This window comes from Falco punctatus (genome assembly GCF_963210335.1).
Source record: "Falco punctatus genome assembly, chromosome: 11".
NCBI lineage: Eukaryota > Metazoa > Chordata > Aves > Falconiformes > Falconidae > Falco > Falco punctatus.
The window spans coordinates 30,282,964-30,307,405 of NC_137591.1; the positions used below are offsets into that span (position 1 = coordinate 30,282,964).

Sequence of the window (24,442 nt, forward strand, 5' to 3'; positions counted from 1 at the left end):
GACAGCTTCGAGTAGCATATTAGGATAATAAACGGAAAAATAATTTAGTTCAAGCCTTTGTGTTTGCAAGAACCACATGATGCCTGGCGCTGTATGTACTCACCACCCGGGGTATGTACAGCATTAGATGTGTAGCGCAGCCAGCTGTTTGCACAACAGCCCGTTCTGCAGGGCTCAGCTGCAAGAGAGGCAGGCTGGTCAGCCAGAACAGTCCCTCAGTCTTGAGGGAAAAAGCTCTGCCCTGATCTTCACATTCAGAGAATAACACATGCTAAGGTTTTCTCTCTAGCAGTTGGAAGAAAACCAGCATTGTAAGATAAGAGTGTTTCTCTTTTCAATGCCAAAGGTATTTAGGCTTATTAGATTATGCAGAAGTATGCCAATTATCCCTGAGTCTAACAGTGAATCAAAGTAAGAGGTATAGTACAAGTAGTTTCATGGATTTCACTGCAACTGGTTAATAGAAGGAAGGGAACAACCCTACCTTTATCCCGTGGAGAAAGCACATAGCTTTCAAGTTTTGATACTTCAGTGCCAGTAAATTCAGGTTTTTATTTACTCCTAAATTGCCACATTCAGTCAGTGAGTGACATTGTGACTCTGAAGTCAATGGGATATTTCATGCTTTGTTGAGGGGCTGGATTCTTGCTGTTCTTGACTTTCTTATCTCCCTCTCCCCTTGTAAATGGCTGGTTTTATTTTGATTTGTTTTTAACACAATGGCACAGATGAAAGCATCTACCTTACAAGAAATTTTAAGGGCCAACCAAGAGAAGTCCTTCAAAATGTCTAACAAGGGAAAAAAATGCTTACCTGTGTAAGCAATGAAACTTAGCTGTAGCAAATCATATGCTAATTAATGGGCAGGACAAAGGATGTTGTTTGTCAGGTGGCAGTACTGATTACATGGCTGACTACCTTTCCTGAGACTGGTTTTACTGAACATTAATGCATAGGGACCTCGGGGATTTTGCAGTTTCTTGGATTAACACCACACATGATATTTTCTATGTTATTGTTTTTAATTCTTTCTGGGTGCATTTAGAATTTAACTAAGTGAAGTAAGTGCTATTACTTTAGATTATTAAGTTTGATTGACAAAGATAATACAAGACTAGTTCACAGATGTACCGTGTAACTAAATCAGCCTTGCTTCATTTATCCTGTAAAGTATTACAGTCAAAGTAAAAACAGATTCTTTTTAAAGTGAAAAAAGCACCTCACGCACCTCACCCCGCAATATCGGGCATCTCAGGAACAGATTAAAATCCAACAAGATATAACAGTTGTACTAAAAATACTCTTTGGAGGTCTGTCCCTAATCAAAGCAAAGGTTTTATTTCAGAACTGTGCATTCTCAATAAAATCAAAAAATAAGTTTTGGTTCCACATATATATTTATAAATTTCAAATTACCTTTAATGAAAGTTTGATGTGGACGCATAGTTTAATACTGACTCAGGAAAAAAGTATTAATCACTCCAGACTTGGGAGCTATGTTAGCTGTTCCAGTACCACATGAAAGTAACAGTTTCAGTGAGACTTTGATGATATTTCCTGCTGAAAAGGAACGAGCCAGCTATCCCTGACAAGTTGGTCTGGGATACATGTGCGTGTAGCTCTGTCACATGCTGATGAAAGGGCCAATTAAAACCCAGATTTGTTTTCTCACAGGAAGCTAAGTTTTCCAATAGCATGTACAGTCAGCAGGTAGAACTTTAGCTTGCCTGGTTTAATCCTGCAGTCTTGCTCCTTTCCTTGTTTCTGAATATCACTAGGTTTCTTCATTAAGATAATGCCATAGAGCTATTTTCTTATCCTTTCAGTTGTTTTGAGAAGACACAGTATCCACGTAAATATTACTCTTCGAAATGCCACTGCTACAAACACTACCTTGGATCTACAGATGAAGGGTGAAAATTGTTTACTGCCTTTATGCCATTGACTTCTGAAACTTTTTTGCCGATGTAAGCCAGCTTCCATACTAGAAAGTTTTGAAACCATCATGGTTAGCCGTTAGCAAACATGTTATGGAAACTCAACTTCCAAAGCCAGAGAGCTGCTACACTCAGGAAGATGATGATGTGTCAAAGCTTGTTCCATGAAATGTGGTGACCTTATTTAATGGTTCTTTTTTGATGAACTGGGAAGTCCCACTGCCAAGATCCACTTGCACTCACTGGACCCTTTGAGATGATTTAACTCATTAACTTGGCAAAACACTAACCGGGGGAGCAGGAAATCCACCCACATATTTTTGTTTGTTTTTGATCATCTCCAGTAAGTGCCATAACAAGGACAAGGGACACGACTGTACAGCAGGGAGTTGGAGGGGTGATATCTTTGAGCAGCACTGAGCTGTTAACGTTAACTCAGCTACTCAGGGAATCACAGTCTTACCCATTTTTTTATTATTATTATTGCATTTTTCCAATCAAGGTTTTAAATTCACTTCTAATTATGATTTAAGATAAATGAAACGAGAAATTCGGACACTTGTCAAACCATCAGTGTCACTCATTGGCACAGTACTCAAATGGAACAATCAGATGCCCACCAGCTATTCTTAAATGTCACTTTGAATTTATTATGCAGTTCATTTCAAGTGTGAAGCAGAACTGGTAAGTGAATGACTAATACTAGGTTTAGGCAGTCAAGAGAATGGAAACATTTATGTAAATATTAGCAAAAAAGTGACCAGGGAAAAAGATCTTTGTTACAAATATTTGCAAAAGAAATTCTGCTTTTTCCCCCCTTTTTTCAGGTTGTATTAATATATCCAGATAATCACTATTCTTGCAGCTACATTTTAAAATATTAAAAAATTTTAACCCCTTAATCTTAGAAGAGAGAATTTTGTTGCAGTACAGTTGTGTCAGGATACTGATTTTATTTTGATCTCTACTTCAAACAGCTGACTGCCTTTCAGAATCATTCCTTTGGCACAGGTAACATTAAATCTGTACTACCCTGTTTAAAATAATTCACAATTATGCTTGACAACAAAGCACAAGATGGGTAACATTAAATTTTATTGTACAAAACTGACAAGATATGGCATTCCTTAGAATTAAAAAAAATAATAAATCAAAACAGAACTAATGTCCCTGGAACAATTTTGTAAATGGAACAATTAATACACAACCTTTAGTCCAGCAATGACATTTACCTGCAAGACCATCTTTAGACATGACAGGTATAGTTAAAAAAATATTCCATCAGTTCAAGCAATAGTTTAACTTTCCATGAAATAAGTATTTCTATAAACACTTTACGTTCAGTCAAAACAAATGCTTTTGAATTTTCTTACCTTAAGAGATATAAAACAACCAGACAGGTTTGGGAATCATCAGAGAAGTCTACCCCATGGGAAAGTCTAGGTTTTGTATTCCATTTGAAAATGTTTGTTTTTACAAAAATAAGTAATACCAATGCAGCATTTTCTAACCAAATATTTCTAGCAAACCGATCTTGCTTCTGTGATGTTTTATTCATCATTGCAGCACAAGCCTTTTGAGTTTTCTATTTGATACCTCAATTTCTGTGTCAAATTCAGAATTTGAATATAGACCCAGGGAAAGGTTTTCATTGGTTTTACTCATAAAACCTACCCTTTATTGCACAGGATTTACAAAAGGTCAAAACTATGCAAGGTCTCCACTCTGCTTCTCAGCAAAAACATCAAATAAATGTTGAACAGTTTTCACTTTATCCCAGTGGAAGGGTTTTTTTCTTGGAATTCTTTGTATAAACACTAAATAAAAAAGGGAACTAGATAACTGCATGTTAAATTCCAGTTCAGCTGGAAATAGCCTTTAAACAACAGTGCTACAAAGAACTGCACTACTTGCATTTCTGAAGAAAAAACAATCAAAACTAAGAAATTATCAGGGAAGCTCATAAACAATTGTGCCAAGAGAGCACAAGACTATCTTTGCTATGGCCTAAGCTTTACAAAAAGTGCTTCTCTGCAGGACGCAGTCACTGCGATAAACTTCTGAGATGGTCCCAGGGCGTAAGTTATCCTAGACACCCGCACACACACTAGTACTTATTACACTGTGCTTTCTATGAACAGATTATGCTTCAGTACTTTACATTTTCCATTCTCTCTCTTCCTCCAGAAGAAGAAAAACCTTCTATGCAAGATAAAAATAATTTTGAATAATTAGTCATGTATTAAAGACCTAGTTTTGAAGTATTTATTTAACATCTAGTCATATAAAATAAAGTGTAAAAGTATGAAGGTATCAGAACGTGGCTTTCAGCAAGGCAGTTTGGGAAGTAAGAATTCAACATAAAACAAGAATTATTTTTTTTCCCTTTTGCAAAGGGTCACATCAGAATGAATGAAAAACACCGAAGAATTTCACTTCAAGCCTGCACTCCTGCCTTTTGTCCTTTCCCCAAGAGGAGAGACCACTGGAAGAATCCTCCAGGGTTTCAGTTGTGTTGTTCTTTGTGCTCTTGTATTGGGTCTGGCTGGAACTATGTGCTGCCCTCCTTGGATGGCAGGGGTGGCTGAGGCTGCTGCAGTGGCTGTGTGCCTGTGGCTGTTTTGATAGAGTTCAGGGTTTTGCTAAACCAAGAGTTTTTGGCAGCTTGGATTTCATTCATAAGGGCTCCTCTCTGGTGCTCCAGCTCCTAAGAAAGCAGAATAGTCAAAATTGATCAAATGACAATTAATTAACTAACAAAAAAGCATATTCAAACTCAGTCCCTGCAATCCAGCACTTTCCCTGTGACCTCGCAGGCACTGGGGAGAGAAAATAGGTTGAAATTGCAGAAACAGCAGAAGATATTTAGATATACAAATAATAGTCTCTTTTCTTTCTTTCTTTTTTTTTTTTTTTCTTTTTTAAAGAGAGAAAATTGTTCTGGAACTTCACAGATACACAGCGTTACAGGTATATGGCTCCCTTTTTGAACAATTTTTTGCACGACTCAGAACTCTTCTGGACTGAGCACGAGGTTAAGGAGACTGCCCTGCTGCTGTACTTCGGTTCCACATACCTGAATTTTGCACTTGGCTTCCACAAGCTGCAGTTTGGTCTGTGCAAGTTCCAGCTCCATCTCTCTCAGCTGCTTCTTCAGCGCATCCTTTTCATCATCTATTTCTATGCCTTTGTTCTCCATGCTTACAGCAGGCAGCTTCAGTGCCCCCTCCTTACTGAAAATCTCACTGCAGTGTTTGCAGGCCATCACTTTACCCTGAAATACCCAGAAAGCTCATTTTTAATCCACGTCACAGGAGTCGCTATACTTCCTGGAAGAGCCATTGTTATGTTAGACTGCCTTTCAAGTCAGTAATCTTGAACTATCTAGCACTGCAATTTTCATATGGGGCACGAAAAGAATTTGAGAATTTCATGAACAATTTCCAGGGTATATTAACCAATATAAAAATTCTTAAAATCTACTTAGCGTGCTCTGTCTAAACACAGAGACTTTGCTCCTAGATTAGAATCAAGCCCTCTTGCTACCAAAGTGTTGTAATATTTTACAGTGTTTATGCCAGCACAATTCAGAAGAGTGAATTATACTGCAGAGACTTTTCATCTTCCATAAAAGCACTTGACCAAATTAATAGAGATTGTGATATTTTAAAGAATGCCAGGTAGCTTTTCCGTATTTCCAGAAGCAAGGAAGCAGCCTGTGCTCACTGCAAGGGCTGATACTGTCCTGTTGGTGCCTGCTCAGCATCGTACAGGATGGCCCTTTTTGGCCACAGTGCCCGACACACGGCGCTAAGGTTCTCATGCTGCCTGGAGAGGTGAACCAGTTACTTACAGCTGAAAATATAACACAGCTGGCCTGGCTCGCACAAACTAAGACGGGGTATTGAGCTACTTCAGCAGATTACAGAAATATCAATCCTAAAATTATTTTTTTAATCAATGACATTAAAAAGTCACTAAAAAGCAACAGATCTGGTTCAGCTTGAGTACTAAAGAAAACTAGAAGATACAGCAGAGGGAAAACAATTCTGCCTACTCAGGAGTGACCAAGCTGAGGGACGGAATTACTGCCTGATGAGGAATCATTTAGTGTGGCTGTTCCTGGTAAGGGCATTTAGAGAAGGCAGAGGAACTGCTATGGAAATTCTGGGGATGGCCCAAGCTGTGCCAATTAATTAAGCCGACTCTGCTTACATTATGGAAACCCAAATATTAACATTGTCCCATTCAGGCAATTCTGACCCCTCACGGTGCACACTGGAGAAGCAACATGTTTTCTCTTCTAGAGAGGCTATTCCCCCTCCCCCATGTAATTAAAACATCCAAGTAAATACTGTCTCGCTACATTTTTTGCCAAAAGTATACATTTCAATAGGAAAAAGAAAAGCCAAGTACTATATCCACTTCAGTTTGAGTGCGATGCAAGGAACCGTGAGAGGAAATGAGCCCTTTCATTGTTTTCACCTGATGAAACATGCATGTGGGACTGTCAAGTGTAGCTGGGTGCACACCGCTGCTGTTACGTTAAACTTCAGCTCACATTTTGTTCTGTAGCCCTGGCATTTAGCAGTGCTTGCGTTAGAAACATCCCCTATGTAGAGGCATCGCTCTCACCTTCACAACTTCCAGTTCATCTTTACTGGCTGCTTGTTGTTTTTCCAGCCTGGTACTCAGCTGGGAACAAATCTGGAGCAGAGAAAGCAGTTTCTTAGCTTACGTTAACTATACTCGAATATAACCTGTGCTTTTTAACAATTTTTGTTAGAGCCAACATTTCTTAAAATTCTGCCTCACTCAGGATTATGCACCCACATAACATATCAGCAACAAATGCACTGCTGCTGATAATGAGACCGAAAAATGGCAGCATTCAGTACAGAACCTGAACACAGAGACCGGAATGTTTTATGGATGCATTGGTTTATCATGTTTATACTACATTATGTCACAAAGTAAAGAAGCATTCACCCTACAGTACTAAAATTAGCTACAGACAGGTTATACCTGATTCCCTAAATTAGGAGACTTAGGAAAACCACAAAAAGATTTATGACAAATTACAATGCTTGCTCTCTGAAAGCCTGAAATACAACATCTCTTATTTAAAGGATGACATCTGCAACTCTGAAAACTTAGCTCTCAGAACAGGCTGAAAGAAGAAATACAAGAAAGTGTCTCTAGAATGGTACCTGTTTGTACTCTGCAATAATGGCTGTGGTTTTCTTGATCTCAGATTCTGCCTTCTCTAGCTGCTTCCTGAAGACTTCCTTCAGCTAGACAGTGAGGGAGAGAAGTTACACAGTACACTGAAAGAAGTTCTCAAAACGCATCACCAGATTGTTCTCTCAAAGCCTTGCTGTGTTTGCAACGGTTCTACGCCTTCTTCCCAAAGTCCAGTTCTTCAGAAAAGCTTCTGATTTATTCACTATACTAATACTTACTATATTCAGTTATAGCCAAAAAGTCTATGCTGCGGTGCAGCGTATGCCTGCTTACAGAATTCTCCTGGAGGGTAAAACTCTTCCTCCGCATTAAATGGTGGCACAGCGTGGTCCACAGAATGCAAAACAAACGCATTACTGTGAAGTGGATTTTACTGATTTTGGTTTAGTTTTTCTGCACACTGTCAGAGCAGGTTTGGGCAGGCAGATTATTTGGTTTTTTGGAGATGGAAGAATCTCAGCACTATCATTTTCATCTCCCTAACAGAAGAAAAATAATAATATCTGTTTTGGTCTGTGGTGCTGCGTTAAAATACAGCTAACTCATTCCTCCACCGTTCAGAACCACTAAGTTTTGAGAGCCCTTTCACTAGGAAAAACGCCTCCATTGCTTGTTTACACCCAATAGAGAACTTGCCCTCCTCCATTTTAGACACACACAATTACCGTTTGATTGTTGTAGTCACTGCTGTCAAATAGCAAAAATAAAACCTGGGGTATCACTTTTGAAACATACCTTCACGTGTGCCAGTATTCAGCATGTCAGATACATACGATTAACAAACTAAGACCGAACATTTTGCAAACAAGCAGGAGGCCAGGTCTAGTCAGCACAATCCTCCCAACCCTCAGCCCTGTGCTGCTGTTGGTCCTAGCTTCAGGCAGGAACGCTCACAGCTTGACTGCAGTGAACCAGCAGCTGAATCCAGAATGGCCTCTTATTAAGACAATTCCTCCAGCTCCTTGTTTAGATAATTGAAAGAGGTCTGATCACGTCTCCTTAGTTGTGATTGCTCACCACCAGTGAAAATTAATATTACAATACTGGGAAGAGGATAAGGTGTAGAAAACTGAACATTCAGAGCTCAAGTAAAGGAAAACACTGAAAAACATACTTAAAAAAAAATTTACCCCAGCACTGTAAATTTGTAATTGCAACTGCATTTTGAAGTCAAAATCCTTGCTGCAACTGCAACATACTCATGCTCTTCTGCATATCCTTTTGTGTACATTTCCTTGCTAAATGTTGCTAAAGTTGGAGAATGCCTTACCTGAGCAGTTTCCTCTTCCTGCTTCCGTTTCTCTTCCTCAGTCTCCACTAGCTTCTGTTTGGTCAAGAGAAGTTCCTTGTTCAAGACATCTGCTTTGTCTTCAGCCTAGAATTAGAAACGCTGCTGTAAATCAGATGTTATCTGTGCCAAAGCAAACGTGTTGGTCTACACATCTCAGAAATTCTGCAGATTCAGGTTCTAGCATTGCCTTTTCCTGCCCTCTGATGGCTCACCTAACATGTTTTAGATGGAATTCCCTCTTCAAGAAGCCGTTTATCTGGGTTACTTCACTGTGTTTCAACAACTGTGCAAAAGGACCCTTTGCCAAATGTTCACTGACGCCCAGATGGCAAGCAAGTATAGATGCTACGTCCTAATACAAACCGAATACAACGATGTATAGAATACTTTTGTTGGGAACAATATTAATCTAAGCGAGAGCAGCATGATTTAGCTCCTGTGGAACTTCACATAACTCACTGGATTTTCGTATCTGCAAGCGGGGAAACCAGGTAGTACAGAAAACATTGGGTGCCTGCACTGTGCCCTACATGGTGCCCACGCAAAGGCAAGTATAAGAGAGACAAACAGGACCCCAGATAAAACGGTTTATCAGTGCAAATAAGTATTACCTGGAGAAAGCTGATACTGTGTGCGTGCTGGAGAGTATGAATTTTCTCCTTTCTCTGAAGGGCCAAGCTTATGGTGAAACATACTGGGACTGCTCTGCTTTTGTGAGCACTATCCTCACCGATCAGTGGGAGAGAAATGTGTTTCTCAGTGTCTGGATATATTCTGTTGACCTCCCCAGCTGGGAGGTACTGCAGCACACCGCTCCTCCTGTTCAGTAACTAGGTGACAGAACAGACAATGCTTGCAGTCGAATAATACTTAGTTTGCTGAAAACACAAGAGGGAAAATGGCACTGGAAACAACACGCAACGGTACAGGACTTGTCTTTCTGTTGCAGTTTGGTGTTCCACCACTGCTGGTGGTATCAGCTGATCTAGCTGCTATAGTGTTAATTATTAATGAGAGTGTTAGCAGCGATTGTGGCTAGCAGAAGAAGCTCTACCAGGGGCCACGACTGGAAAGGCGGACTGAAGATTCCTGCATTGCTTAGTGTGTCTATGGCTGTACAGGAGAAAGGAAAACAAGCAGCGAAAGAACAGAAAATTGGTAAGATTGGCATCTTCGAACAGAAGAACTCTGGGATTACAAGGATATTTTTGATGAAAGATCTGTTTAAGATATGCTTTGAAGGAACTACAAATCTTTCCTCCTTTTCTGTGTTCATTCCAGGTTCTCCAAACACCTGCAGTGGTGTACAGTATCACTTGTCCTTGCAGATGAGGAGTGCAGGAGCACAAAGCTTTTCTTTCAGGTGGGGTGTGGGAAAACTTCATGGAGCCACTCTCATCTACAGAAAGACCACTAAAATGCAGGAGAGGAAGGAATGGGACTGGCAAAGGGGTGTGCTTGGCAGCCTTGAGAAAAAGCAGGCATGGGCAGCAGCGGCCATACAGCTGTTTTATGCACAGCCATAACCAGGAGGACTGTGCACCTCAGTGCGCTGCTTTCGGCCTCAGCACGAGCCTGCCCACTCCATCACCCAACGCGCATCTCTGCCTGCGTTTGCTCACTAAGACAGCCTGGATTTTTACAGTCACGTGGATCCAAATCAGCAGAGCCTACCTGTCAAGGATCTGCCTAAACAGAAATACAAATTGCACAACGGCGGTCATTGATGTTTACAATTTTGAGGTTAGATAAAGAAAGCCAAATAACTACAGGAAATCAAATTGAGAGGCCCCTGCAGGAAAGGATTTTACATTATGAAAGGCACTACAGCCCTCACTGAGCAAGGGACTAATCACAGGCTGTGGTGGAGTATGGCCCTCCTGTATTTAGTACCTTAGTAAGAGCTCTTACAGCACGTATCAGTACTGCATAAACCACTCCAGAAACAGGAGGGTTGAACGGGTAGTTCTCTTCAGCTCTGAGATAAAGGGCTCTGGATGCAGCTGCCCTCCACATTCCAGTCTTCACAGGAAACAAAAGCAGTTATCAACAAACACCCAGGAGCCCTTCTAATTTTTTGGTGCCATGTCACCTGAATTTTGCTGGCTGCACTAAAACTGCTGTGAAAAACAGATCCACGTAAGGTGGCAAGACGTTCTGCAAGACAACTTCCCTTGAAATTAGCCTTTTGAGGAGTATGTGGTGCTTTTTTCAAGTAAATGTTTGTACTTTGGTATCTACCTAAAGGTTATGGCTTACATTTTCTAAAACAATCCATAAGAGAGAAGGCGCGGTCAGCGTTGGCAAGACACCGCTGTGAATGCCTACAGTTGCACGCATGTGGAAATCCAGCCTTCTGCCTGCAACCAGCAGTGAGGTTGTCAAGAAAATAATGGCACATATAATTATACTTTTCATGTTGTGTTCATGCTTTCACTTGAGCACAGAGCAGGGCTCCTAAAATCGGTGTTGCCAAGCCTGAGCTGGGTCCCGTCTGTGTTAGCATTACCTGGTCCAGGTCATTCCGTAAGGCAATTTTGCTTGTTACAAGCTCATGGGCAAGGTCATCGTTCTCCTGCTCCAGCCGCATGCTTGCTTCTTGGAGTCTGCGGTTTTCCCTCTGCAGGAAGAAAGGAAGAACCAGAAAAAGAAGTTAATCCTTATCAATATTAAAGAGCAATAAGCGAGTATATTGTGTGTGTAAAACACCGAGAAGGCAGGAGTGCACATTAAGACAGGACTGCTGCTCTGGGAAACAACAGTGAATTAAGCCAGCAGTGCAAATGCAGCTATTCCACTTACATCCCAATGGTTATGTTTGTGTCGCATTAGTGACACACTGATTGTAGGGTTTCTCTGTCCAATGTAAACACAGTCCTCTCCACAAAAGCACTTAGTTTCTGCTTGCCCATCATCAAAAGAAATCAGGCAGATAAAATCTAACCCAGAAGCAGTGAACAGGGACCAATTAAAAGATACTCATAATAAATAATGTTTCCAATTGAAAGCAGAAAGCTGTCCTGCTCCATTTTACATAATTTTGTCTGCAGGAATCCATAAAAACAGTCCATTTTGTAAATGACGTAGTGCCAACTTCCCATCTTCTGTGGGACCGCTAAAGACCAGCATTTAGCTCATATAATCCTTATCGCCATTTGTGCGCTTTCTGCGTAACTTGTGCCAGTGACAACAGCGTGTGTTTTCCAGGATAACTGCTGAGAAAAAGTGCCAGGTGGAGAGGGGACCTCACACCCCAAGCACAGGCCCAGAACCCGCTTGGCAGGCGGCGTGCCGCAACGTGAAATGCACAACTTCGAGACTGCAGGCCCTGGTCCTCGGTGCGCTGCCCTGCCTTACCCACTCCGCACCGGCAGAAATGACTACGGAGAGCACTAACTAGAGAAGGGGAGTACACCCGAGAAGAATGTACAGTAGTAATTCGTGTTTTTTCAAAATCGGTTTCAGTGACTATTCTTCTAGGGCTGAGAAACAGAATCACATTCAAAAGATGGCTGTGGGTCAGTGGACTTCCAGGAGTCCACATCAAACACACATCTTCAGAACACAGCCAAGTGGGACAGATAGAGGTGCCCTCCTCCAACGGATTTTAAGAGAGTAAACAACGTGCTGGCCTTCACTCGCACACTGACTGTGTCTCTTTCATACCAAAAGAGACTGCAAAGGGAATCTGTGCACTATGGAAACTGAAGGAAAAATGGAAACGCGTAGGTGGAGGAACAATAACCTACATGCTGACATTTCAAAATGGACCTGTGCTCACTTGAAAGGTAAGTTATGTTCTCCAAGACAAAACAGAAAAAGTGAACATATGTCAGTGCTTAAGACAGCAGAAAAATCTCCAAGAGTTGTTCAGCAAATGCCTTCCTACAAAACGTGATTTCTTTGCATAAGCACATTATTCACCTGCCTTCACTTCCTCCTGCTCGCCAGCTACACTCAGAGATCTTTCCAAACTCACCACCATGAAACTGCAATTTTCATTTCAGTTGCAAGAAGATTTCGCATGCTTTGCTTAAACAAAAAAGGCCAACTACCGCTCTAAGAGGATGCTAAAAAAGGTCTCTTCTGTGTGGAGCTTCCTCTGTGGCAGGAACCAGAACCTCTACAAATACACTCTCCTTAATGTGACCCTATTGTGCAACTAGACTGTGCACTGCCCTGTACAGGAAAGTAAGTTTGTTTCCTTTCCAAAAGACTGTATTTTAAATAACTTGTTTTGTTACCAAAACTGTAAGTAAAATACTTCTGTTTTAACACAGTTAAAATAACCACTGCTAAGAGATGCGTAACTTTGGGGATCTTTTTTTTATTTTAATTGCACTGTATTCTGTTTGGGACAAGGAATTTTTAAAAGTAAAATTCTTCTGTAGGGATAATACAAAGTGTAAAATCAAACTGCAGTCTTTAATAACAATAGTAATTAAAAATGCTCTAATGTGCCTCTACTTCTGTATTTTGTTCAGGCGATCTTGGAAATGTTGATTTTTATAGACACAGATCTGCCCGTGAGCAGCTGTCAGAAAGTGAATTGAGTTCACCTAAAAACCGGGACAAGATCAGCTGCAGCATTAATATCCCTTTTCATGGGGATGTTGCTTGGAGGGAGAAATCAGCAAATTCTTAAGACTTCCCACAAAATAACCCAGAAAGAATTTTGCTTTAACATTTTTGCTATGCTTTTGCCAAAAGCTTCGGTGTCCGCAAAGCAAGCTGCACAACGTGAAGTTCGAAGTTCCTGCTTTGCATTCGCAGACAAGTGGGTAAGCAAGCTACGTGGCTGGAAATGCGTTATCCTCCTCTTAAACTAGAATGTACATGGCACGTTGTTAGAAAGTAAAGATCTCTTACCTTGGGCATCCAGTCAATAGCTAAGAGATGTTTTTATCTCATTCACCATACTTTTAATTTCCAGCTGAAAGTCTCTTACAGGGGCACCTTTACTCTTCCTCCACACAGGGCAGTATGTGCGATCAGATGGTTTGTCTTTTCCAGCTCCTCCCCCCAGATCTAGCCGTGAAACATTGCCTCCTTCCTCAGGAGGAAACTCTTAATCTGCTTAAGTCTAAATAAAACCTAACGGTACACAGTAAAGACAAAAATAGCAAATAGTGCTTTTCATGTGTAGCGACCTGTTTTCAATGGCTCTGAAGTATTTGCGGGGTTTTATAAAATACCGTTTGCAAGGGCATGAAGTTCAGCAGATGGAGCTGGCTCGTTACAGCAGGACTCACATCACAGACAGCATTTTGTAACCTGGCATAAGCCAACCAGTCAGACCTGCTGGTTGTCCTTGGTGTAAACAGACAGCTTCCTGCCTTTCCTCTACACACCACTAACAATTTACTGACTATGACAACAATTTCCTTCTCTTCGGCATCGCGCAGTTTCTACAATCAGTAAAATAAGAGATTCCTCTTTCCCAAATGCCTGCCTCCCAGTTACAAAAGGCAGCTGGTGAACTCTGGTTAGCTTTTAAAAGGAGGATACCGCATTTCCACAAGGGACAAACACCGCTGATACATACAAACACAAATAAACTTACCTCCTATAAAGTCACAGACCAAACACTGCTTTCAACCATTGGTGTAAAGACAATGAAAACAGGATATAAAATAATATTTAATACCAACAAAGACAGCCAAAAAAAAAAAAAAAAGTCGCTGATTCTTCAGTGTGTTTTTGGTTCTGAGTTTTAAAGAGGATATATACTTCAGCTTCCATCACACACTGGACGGAAAAAAGTAAATTTGAAAGCAGCAGGCAAGCCTCAGTTCAGGAAGACTGAAAGGCTGAACTCCACCCGCTGCTTCCCTCCAGCCAGCACCAAGGACCAACTCCTGACAAGATTAGTGGCGATGATGCATCCTCTCTGTGCTGCTACTCCAGCTGGGTGTAACGAGTCACAAACCTTGTTAAGCAATTCAGTGTCACATTTTCTGATGAGCAAACACCCAAACCCCAGATCTTTGGGCAGGAACAGATCCTCAGCGGTGGAATGAAAACACTGATTAAAATTCACTTCTCTGGTGTGAGCAAACTGAAGTCAAATTTTTAAGCCCATTGGAAAGAGCTTTTGGAAAGGAGCTCTATAGGACAACCTCGTGAACCTCCTCCATCTAGAAACCCAAAAGGCTTTTACAGCAAACTATCCAGGAAAACCTCTCATGGGAAGCAAGACAGAAGCTCCTGGAGGTGGTTTCTCTTTTGTTTGTTGACTCTGAAGAAGCATTCTCCAAAGTGCCCCAGCACACTTTGTTTTTTAGAAAAAACACAAACAATCATCCACATAAAGATTCATCTTATGTTTTTCCTCATGACGGTTACCATTCAGTTACCCATGACTCTGAATAAAAATGACCAGCTTATTAATTTTTGCTTCCACTTCAAACACATGAAAGGCCATTATGTCCAAATCACACATTTATTCAGGCAGATAACTTCTCCACTGCACAAGGTCCACAGAGGAAAGGGTGTTTCTACTCTCAGAACAGACCTGTGTGCACAAGCAGGGTCTGCTTGCAAAACTGCAGCCCTTCTCTGCATGCTTACATGCCCTTTATTATAAATTAAGAAGTCCCAAGCCCAACTCTGGCAATTTCTCATCAAGGAAACCAAAACCCTGTTACATGAGTTGTTCTCACCCACAGAAAAAACTCCCATAATATATAGAAAAATATCAAACTATATTGCTATTTTTTCTGTATGTGCAACTCAATTTTCTTCCTGGCTTCTAGAGGGAATTTGTAATTTATTTTAACCAAAAGTCATGAAATTTGGTGACAAACAGCAATTCAGAACACATTTACTTTTGCAACTTTTAAAAATCTGACAAAAATGTGGTATTGGTTATAAGCAATGGAAAACAAAATGAAAAAGTGTCCATAAAACCCCCACGCTTTTCCTAAGTAATACCTGTAAATACAGAAAGAAACAAACACCAAAACCAATGGCACTCTTTAATGCTGTTCCTTTGGTAAGTCAAACCACAATCAACATGTAAAATACGAGCCAGGCAGGAACTCCTGTGGCACGTAACGCAGCTCGTGGCAGCACATGAATTTAACCTGTCAAGAGAACGTGACCGGTTAATGGCAGGGCAAGGTTTTGCAAACCCAGCCCGTTTCTGGAGCCCGTGGGAGTCTGGGGTCAGGGGTCAGGAGGAGCATCCTGCCGGGATATCCCCAGCTGCCCTCAACCAGGAAGCATCTCTGTCCTGGCGTTTTGTAGGAGGCTGCTCAGGAACACCCTTCGCATGCTCAGAAGCACCTCTAGGACCCGAGTGCTGCGGAGGAGGGGAAGCCACGCAGTGTGCCCTCACACTGCTCTGGTTCAGTCCTGGTCTCCCTGGGACGCCCAGGTGACAGTCCCACACGCGAGAGCTGCAGTGGCTCCCGCACGTTCCCCCCGCAGCACTCGCAGCGCAGTGGGGATGGACCGGGAGGAGGAGGCAGCAACGCAGCAGCAGCCCCACCGCCACTGCAGCGGCTGCTCAGCCCTGGCGCTGTGCGCGGCACATCTCCTACTCTCTCAACAGTCCATCGAGCCATTTCCACCGAGGGCAGGTCACACCGAGGTGTCTTACTCAAGACATCCTTCATCACTGCAACTCCGAAGTGCGTCTCTATGGTCCTGACAAACGGCTATTGGCAATAAAAACCGAAACATGCTGCAAACAACAAAACCTCTAACAACTACAACTAAAAACTACCAACGGGCTGAAAGTCCATTTCCTTCTTGACCTATAAAAGGAATATTTCTGCAGGGATCTCCACTCCAGTGATCCCATCCAAGAACCATCCCCACCCTGGGCGGTAAACCAAGAACTCGTTTTGTTTTGGGAAGAGAAACTGTAGAAATGACACTGATGAAGGTCCCGAGGGCACAGCCCACACAGAGCGCATGGGGCAGAGGGAGCGGACAGCAGCGCCGCGCTCAGAGGCAACGCTGGCTCCTCGGCAGTGCAGACTCGGGTCTTTTCCCAAGCCAAGGCTGGCTGGGCAAAGTCTAGCTCTGCGGCTGCCAAAATGAAAGGCGCTTCTAAACACAGGGGCTGCGGAGTGATTGTTTGAGGGGCAAGCAAAGTTGGCTCTCCACTTTCTGCCTGCAAGGACCCACACAGCCTGCGTTTCTTGCTGCCCTTTGGAAACTCTTGAAAATGTCGATTCCTACCAGCCTCAGCTTGACACATTAATAAAATCGAAAAAGCAAGAAAAGGAACAGAGAGCAATTCTCCATGATACTCATCAGCTGAAGGATTTGTGGGCACTCTCTCTAATCACAGCATCGCTAAGAGGATGAGACTCACTCCCCCTTCATAAAAAAAAATAATCACGCAGCAAGTTTCAAAAGTGCAAACCAAAACCCCAGGTGTGATCTTGACTGTGACAGTGACTCACATAAACAGTGGCCAAAGAGTCACTTTCTGCATCCTCATCTGCAGCTTGGGGATAATGTTATTCACTGTCCACCACCCAAGATTAACTATTTAATATGCTTCCACAGAGCTTTAAAGAACCCTTATTTGTTTTCTAAGTATTATTTTAATTCCACAGTACTGCAAGTGAACCGCTGGAAAAATACTTAGTCGGAAGTTAATCATCAGCATGTTGTGTTTTTTTCTAAATAGGTCATACTACTGGCTCTCAGCTGCTACAGCAGTCCCAGTTCTCACAAACAATAAAATCTACACCCTTTAACATCAAAAGAACTACACTCCAAACACAATTTTTCACAGGTAAATGCTTTTTTTTTTTTTTAAAAAAAAGTCAGTTTTACTTTCTCTGTACCTGTAACTGTCTTGTCACATTTATGAATTACAGCATCGTCTTTCATTACAGATTTTCATACTGTGGTTTTCTGAACATGGTGCACTTACCTTATATTCACAGACCACATAAAGCTGTTGCACCCTGTATGATTATTTACTGCTCCACACTCCTGGCAGACCCTGCACCAACTGCAATGTCACTTAACATATTAAGGCACAATGAAGTACAGCAGGAAAACAGTACTGGTACATGTAAGCAATGTCAGTTCCCAGCTAACCGGGCAACGGGCAGTAAAGTGCTTCATCTCTGGCAGCTTCACCTAAAGAAAACTCAGTTTTTCAAAACAGGGTAAGCAATAAATGGATCCTGAACTCTAAGTGAAATCTATGCCTAGGGGCAGAGCCTCCACTACACAAAAATCTATGGCAACAGAATGCAGCTATGACAATAAAAGCAAATACATTGGAAAGATAAGCAATGTGGACCCAAAATTAAAGAACTATTCTTTTTCAGTGAACTATCAAGCTATTGTATTAATAAGTGAACCTTTATTTATCTGCTGCTTTAAAGCAGGATATTTTTTACTACTTATTCTATTGCAGTAGTACATTGGGACCCCAGGAGAGCTCTGGGTCCCACTGTACTAGTCACTATGCTAACAAAAACCGACTAATGTTTGGTATAAACAGAGCCGAATAGCAAGGATCGCATCAGTCAAGGAAGAGTTCATCTTCCAAAAGTCTCTGTGGATGCCACTGCACACAGCTTGGGCTAGAACAATGTGTATTTTCTCCTTTTTGTGTCTGTAGCTGAGAATCACCCTTTGTTTCTGCGTCTCATGAAGATCTCCCGTAAAAGTGCAACAGCAGGAGAGTTACCTACAAACATATAAACTGAAAGAAGAAAAATATTATATGTGGCTACTTGCAGACGTCTTGAGAGTTGCAAATTGTGATTGAAATATTCATGGAAAAAACACTAAATCCAAGAGTTCCAAGTGCTTGTTCAAGAAAGGGGACGAGTTTCACCTGCCACCTAACTTCCCTACGGTCTGCACCAGCATATCCCAGAGAGGTGAGCGCAGTACCCGCACCTCTGCTTCACCGCCGGAACCGGGTCACTCCCCATGGGACTCGGGCAATGAAACAGGTTCCCACATAGCATCTCCCCGTACCTTGTATCTGTCCATAGGGTCTTCCTGCTGCAGCTGACTCTCTCGCATTGTTTGGTACTCTCTCTCATATTTCTTCAGCTTTTTTGTGGGCACCTGTGGAACAGATTTGGAAAACATGCATTTAAAGGTTAGAGGAACACCAGAAAGGCTGTCTGAAAACTCTCCTTGCAAAGAGGAAGCCAAGGAAGTGCTGGAAAGCTGCTGCTGAGTACGGTCACTCCCCATTGCCCCCGCCTTCCCTCCTCAGCATGCCATGTCAAACACTTCCCAGTACAGTTCACATCGACAGAAATCTTTCTGTGCCTACTGCTGTTACTCAAATAAGGAAAAAAAAAGGAAAACAAGAGTGATGCAGAGCCATTTTGGTAAGAGTAACAAGAAGAAAAAAAGGCATGAACAGCGAGCAAGAGAGCAAGAGGAAAATATGCTGTGGTACATATGATTCACCAAAACAATGCCTTAGCAAGAAAAATGTTAAAAGTGAGGTTAGAAGAAAGGAGTGTTCATACAAAAGAAGCGGACAATTCCCTGGGGGAGAGCCGAGAAATGGATTTTATTGCTGAAAGAGTATTAATGTCTAATGTGACCAATGCCCTCCTGAAGTCTGCCATCAGACTCTGCTTGGCAAAGGTGGAGACGCTGCAGTGCTGGCTCCAGCTGCAGCAGGGAAACAGTGAGGCAACCACATACAAATCACAAGCAAATTCAGTAAACAGCCATGCAGAAAGGTCAAATTCCAGACCGCTCGATTCTGGGAAACACAGCTTCAACTTAAACCAAGGCACACCAAGAACACCTGTGTTCTTTTAAACAAAGCACCAAGATCCTCTGCTTTACTTTCACCTTTTAATTGGATACACAGTGCTGTGTGAGTGATCCCATCTCTCTCTGGGGACCTTTGATGGCATTGCTCTACCCCAGCGCACACAAGACGCTGGCCCTGCTGAGTGTCGAGTCATCTGCTGGCAGCCAGAGAGATCCCTACCGCCATGTACCATCATCATTCGTAAACATACGCTTTTCCTGGATCTGTCCTGCAGGTATCTGCTCTTCTTGCATATATTGATAGTGTCTAGCTCACTCCTGGTGTGAGGACATGCCACTGTCACCTTGCCTTAGGGCAAAAAACTCCTGCCAATGAGCAGAGATACATGTCTACATGCAGTTTTGGCTTATGTTTCCCTTTACTGGTTTTCGGCCCAGTACCTCCTTCCTCTGTAGCACAGGAAGGGGCCGAGGAAGTGCTCAGTGTTGCTGCAGAAGCTTCTGGGAGGTACGGTTAGAAAACGTGAAACCCACGGTCTGCAAAGCACTGTGCACAGAGGTCACTAACGCCCACAATTCCTGATGAAATCTTAAACCAAGCCCCCTAAAGAAAGCAAAGAGAAAGGGTAAACATGAGAACATGAAGCAACTTGGATAAACATACAAAACAATTTCGATTCCATGACACTTAACAGTGCAAACCACAACGAAAGGAAAATGACTAAATCAGAGATGCTTTTTTATGTTTCAACTGAACGACATTCAAGATGCAAGCCCAGCCCGTCTGGTCTTAGCTCCAACTTGAAACTGTTCAGGTTACTTAATATTCAAGAGCAAGAAATCATCTCAAAGCAGTGTTCTAAATGAAGTGAACCAGTCACACATCCGAAGCCTGATCAATTCCTTCCTTCCATGATGCTTACTGGGATCTCATTTGGAGAACCGGATCAAGGTTCCCAGGTTGGGGTGTTAGAGGACGACCTCCAAACCTAGTCCTGTGCTGCTGTGGAGTTTTGTGCTCCAGTACGCGACCAGCAGAAAAGGAAGATAAAGATGAGGGAGACACTGTGGCACAGTATGGCAAAAAGGTGCAACATAGGTGTAACTTAGAAGATGACCTGTTCAACCAAACGTTTTCCTGATTCTTGATGCTTTTCACTAAAGACTTTAAAGTACACATAAGAACTAAGTCTCATTACACAGAGCGAGCTGCACGAGGACTTCAGTAAGAACCCCGTCCTCTGAAGGAGCGGGAAACATGATTGTTTTGGTGTAGTGAGAAAAGAGTGGAAAGCAAAGGTAGTTACCCAGTCCCAATCCTCTTCCCCCCAGCAATTCCCCCAAGCACAGGGGAACCCCCCCGTGTCATGTGCGCGCTGCTGCACCCCTCAGCCTGGCACTGGGTGCTGGGGACTGCCTCCTCTGACCATCGCAGGGACCCACCAACGCCTTCACCTTTACAGCTGCCGGCAGCAGCACCCTCCTTTTTGCTTTAGCTACGAGATTCGCTTAAATGACTTGTGAACAAGAATCTGCAGTCCAGGGTATCCAGGCATACTACAGCCGAAAGGTAATAATCTGAGTAAGCAACTCTTACCAAGAGAGCAAAAGGGATACAGCACTGCTATGACCCCCGTGCCTCCGCTGAGCGCTGTGCCACAGCTGTCCCTCACCAGGCCGAGCCACTGGTGTGCAGCTCTCCTTGCCCGTTCATTAAATATTGATTTTTTTTAAGCTGCCTCAGAGCAGCCTTATTCCTCTGGTTTCACCTTGCGTTCTGTATCAAGATGAGGCAGAACTTAACTTGCACAGAGTCTGTTTGGCATTTCATCATCTGCCTCGACAATACCAGAAGCTAATCTGAACACATCACATCAAAGACCGTATGATGAGCAGGGGAGAACAAGAGTCAGCTGCTTCATTTAACTCTGCTCTCCACCACCTTCACAGCCCCTGTTTCCACTCACTGACAATTCACAACCATTTCTTAACACCTGGTAATTCATCCCTCCAACCCTTCTTACCTACATGTTCTCCTTTACTTTCTTAAATTCTAATTCATAGCTGTGAGGAGGACGACACATGGGTCCTCAGTGGCTGCGTGTGGGATAAGCTCCCTCCCTCACCACTACCACAGCTATCCATGGCTTGGGATGACGGGAGGTTCACGTGCCTGGCACGTTCTTCAACAAGCAAACAGCATGGCAACACTGTCTTAGCAATACTGACAGTAAATCGTACCGGAATCGGGGATCAAATCATGAAAGGTGTAAGCACCAAGGTGTAAGCATCGTGTTGCAACACAGAAAACTGCTTCTGTGCTTTTTGAAAGGGTATCGTGACTTAGGCGTGTTCACATCTATTTATGCTACAACTTTGCCTTAATTGGAAAGCAGTTACCTAAACACAGGGAAAGTCTGTCTTAAGGAGTTGCGGGGAGGGGGGGAGAAATTCCTGTTAGGAAACCAGTCCATACTAATCCACTTATAAAATAGATACCTGAACAGATATGCTTAATGACTTTGGCAGGGACTATGCTTCACTGTTACTGTCTATTTGGCTACATTACTCAAAGGAGCTTGATAATTTATTCCAGCAATTTCTTCTTCTGAGTATACACTAATAAATAAATAAATAAATAAATTTAAAAGCCCATTTCCGTATTCCCCAATTTAATTCCCTGGAACAGTTTGTGAATTCAACAAGGGACTTCTCTGTAAGCCCCTTCATAAGTGCATAGTGCTAGCTATGCTTCAATCTTCATGGACTGATCCTGCACAGAGTGTGCTCATAAATTTTCTGTAAAAGCTTCTGCAGTATTGATTTCTTCTTTCTTTAGCACCGTTGGGTATATTGGTTAGAACTGATGGTTATCAAATTTAGGAGACTCTTACGGTTTACAAACATTTCTCATCTGTTTATCTCAGTATCTTATCTCCTTGACTCATTTTATTTTATTACGTTCAAGCACAAAATCATGTCACAACTAGTCGTACACAGAGAAAAAGCCATGCAGGGCATCTTAATAAAACATCCACGCGGAAGAACTGAACAAGCAAAACCTCTTCCTGAAAAAACCCAACAGGCTACTACAGTGAACGTGCAAAGGACGCGCTGCAGTGAGAGGATAACGTGGCAGGTGAGAAACAAACCTACTTTGTTTTTAGCTGCCCCCCTGCTCAGACAGGGCTGGGAAGATCTGCTCCACCTTCCCTTGCAGCCCTGCGCACGGGCAGCCGCCCAGCTCCAGGAGACCTCTCCCTCGTTTTGCAATTTCTTTCGCTGTTTACAGACAGTTCAGCCTGACCTTGCTGGATTAATAAATCACACACCTATGACTCCTTCCCCCCAAATGTTTTATTGCTGTAATGAAGCATGAGCACTCAGAGGAGGCAGTTATCATTATGTTCATTTGACAGCCAAGGAAATGGAAGCAGAGATGTAAAGTGATTTCCTGAACATACTGAAGACAGCCAGGGGCTGATCCAGACAGGAAAATCCTATTACCTGATTTCTGATTTCCAGCACTGCCACAATGACAGGCTGAACACAGTATCTCCCAGATTCCCACGTCTCTATCTAGCACTGCATAAACACTCCAAAAATATACTGTACCACCACACCAACAATGTAGCCAGCATTCTGTGATCTCTGCACTCTGTACATTTTCCTCTGTAGCTCTCACCTCAATGTGCAAGTTAAAAAAAAAAAAAGAAAAAAACCAATTAGCCAAACACGCAATGCTTTCCTTTCCCATTCTTTGAAGAAGGTGACTTAATTTTCTTTTTCACTGGTGATGGATTTGCTTGGTGTTTCAAGACTGAGGTGAGGGACCTGCATCCCTCCAAAGGCAGGGTTGCACTGTGTGCTGGTGACCGATGCAGGAGACTGCCAAGCTTGCTTTGGGCGAGCACCTACAGCAGCCACAGCCACTGGCTGCAGCCCAGCTTCTCTTTTATTCATCCACCACCCCACCCCCACCCCCAGGCTGCAGTCCCCATGATAAGCCCAGACTCTTCTCACTGCTGCAAAGCAGGACCATTTCCAAGCACGTGTGATGCCCAAGAGCCCGGCTCAGAGGCGAGAGGACCAGCTCCAGCTCACTCAGGCTCAGCTCAGCCCTTGCACACAGCCAGGAGCCCCGGCTGCAAGAGGCTCTCACTAAACCCCTGCCACGTCTGCCCCTCTTGAGGAGACCCAAGTTATGCTTGTGCGTACTTAGGTGTCTTCACACTGATTTAAAACAACGCTAAAAGCAAGTGAATTTCAAAATTACACTTGGCTCTGTGAAGTGTGTCCTGTGAAGGCAGTGAGCTTTAAACGGAACCTCAGCAGGTTAGCAACAATTTCAGATCCCACGCATCATCTTAGTTCACACTCAAAAGGTGTATCGTTTTGTTCCAGTTAATACTCCACATTTAAAAGACAACTAAATCAGGTTCAAAGAAGGATAATATAGCTCCATTTAAACACTTAATTAGGCCAAATTAAGGCTTTAATGTAACAAAAGCATACGAAGAAACTGACTCAGTGCTCTGCTGCTCTGTGCAGTCATTGCTATGGGTAACTGTATCCTCCTTTTCCTAAAAAGTGGTTGCCCAAAGGCATGATGAAGTATCCTGTGATATCGGTCACTGGGAGTAAAATCCAGAAGTTGGTAAGCAATTCATTTTTCTTTTTGAGAGATGCAGGAATGAAAAAGAAAGAACAAAACCCACAGTAACATGTTGACACAACAGACTCGTCTCTTGGATTAGACTTTAAAGGGGGTGAGCGGGATGTCATATTTAGGTATTATGCCATACAACCCGAACAACTGTACCTCCAATGAGGTATTAGCCACAAGCATGAGATCTGGGAGGAAAAAGGGGAAATCTTAATTCCTCACAAACCTCTCTTGGTGATGGGTAGTCCGCAGAGAAGAAAATCTGCAGAAAAAAATGCAGGGATTAAAATCAGCTGCTACCTAAAGAAAATTCACAAGCTGTAGCATAGCTTGAAGAATTCCCATTTCTCTTTCTGTCACCGTGCGGTGAAGGGCTTGCTGATCACAAGCTGTTTCACCGCAGGTTTGAATCAAGTGGAACAGCCCTCATCAGTGTTTCACCTAGCTGCAGCATCGCAGTCAGGATCCAGACATCCCCCACTCTAAACCACACCTTAAATCTCATTAAACATCTAACCCCTGGTTTTGGGGCGAGGTGAGCGGTAAGTTTTGTGAAGCAGCCTCTCAGACATCATC

The 24,442-nt window shown here is 42.7% G+C and overlaps 1 protein-coding gene across 9 annotated transcripts in view; it reads right to left on the minus strand.

Annotated features, from left to right (window-relative positions):
- Positions 1-3,015: 3,015 nt before the first annotated feature.
- RABGAP1L (RAB GTPase activating protein 1 like) overlaps positions 3,016-24,442 on the minus strand; it is a 254,528-nt gene continuing 233,101 nt past the window's right edge. For 5 of the 9 annotated variants that reach the window (XM_080407559.1, XM_080407558.1, XM_080407560.1 and 2 more), the window contains 7 exons: positions 18,436-18,528; positions 10,982-11,092; positions 8,452-8,556; positions 7,148-7,231; positions 6,573-6,644; positions 5,014-5,211; positions 3,016-4,644 (listed from right to left, as the gene is read on the minus strand). In XM_080407559.1, the coding sequence (XP_080263685.1) occupies positions 4,489-4,644; positions 5,014-5,211; positions 6,573-6,644; positions 7,148-7,231; positions 8,452-8,556; positions 10,982-11,092; positions 18,436-18,528 (819 nt within the window). In that variant the 3' untranslated portion in view covers positions 3,016-4,488. The other 4 variants (XM_080407562.1, XM_080407566.1, XM_080407565.1 and 1 more) reach the window with 3 other exon arrangements.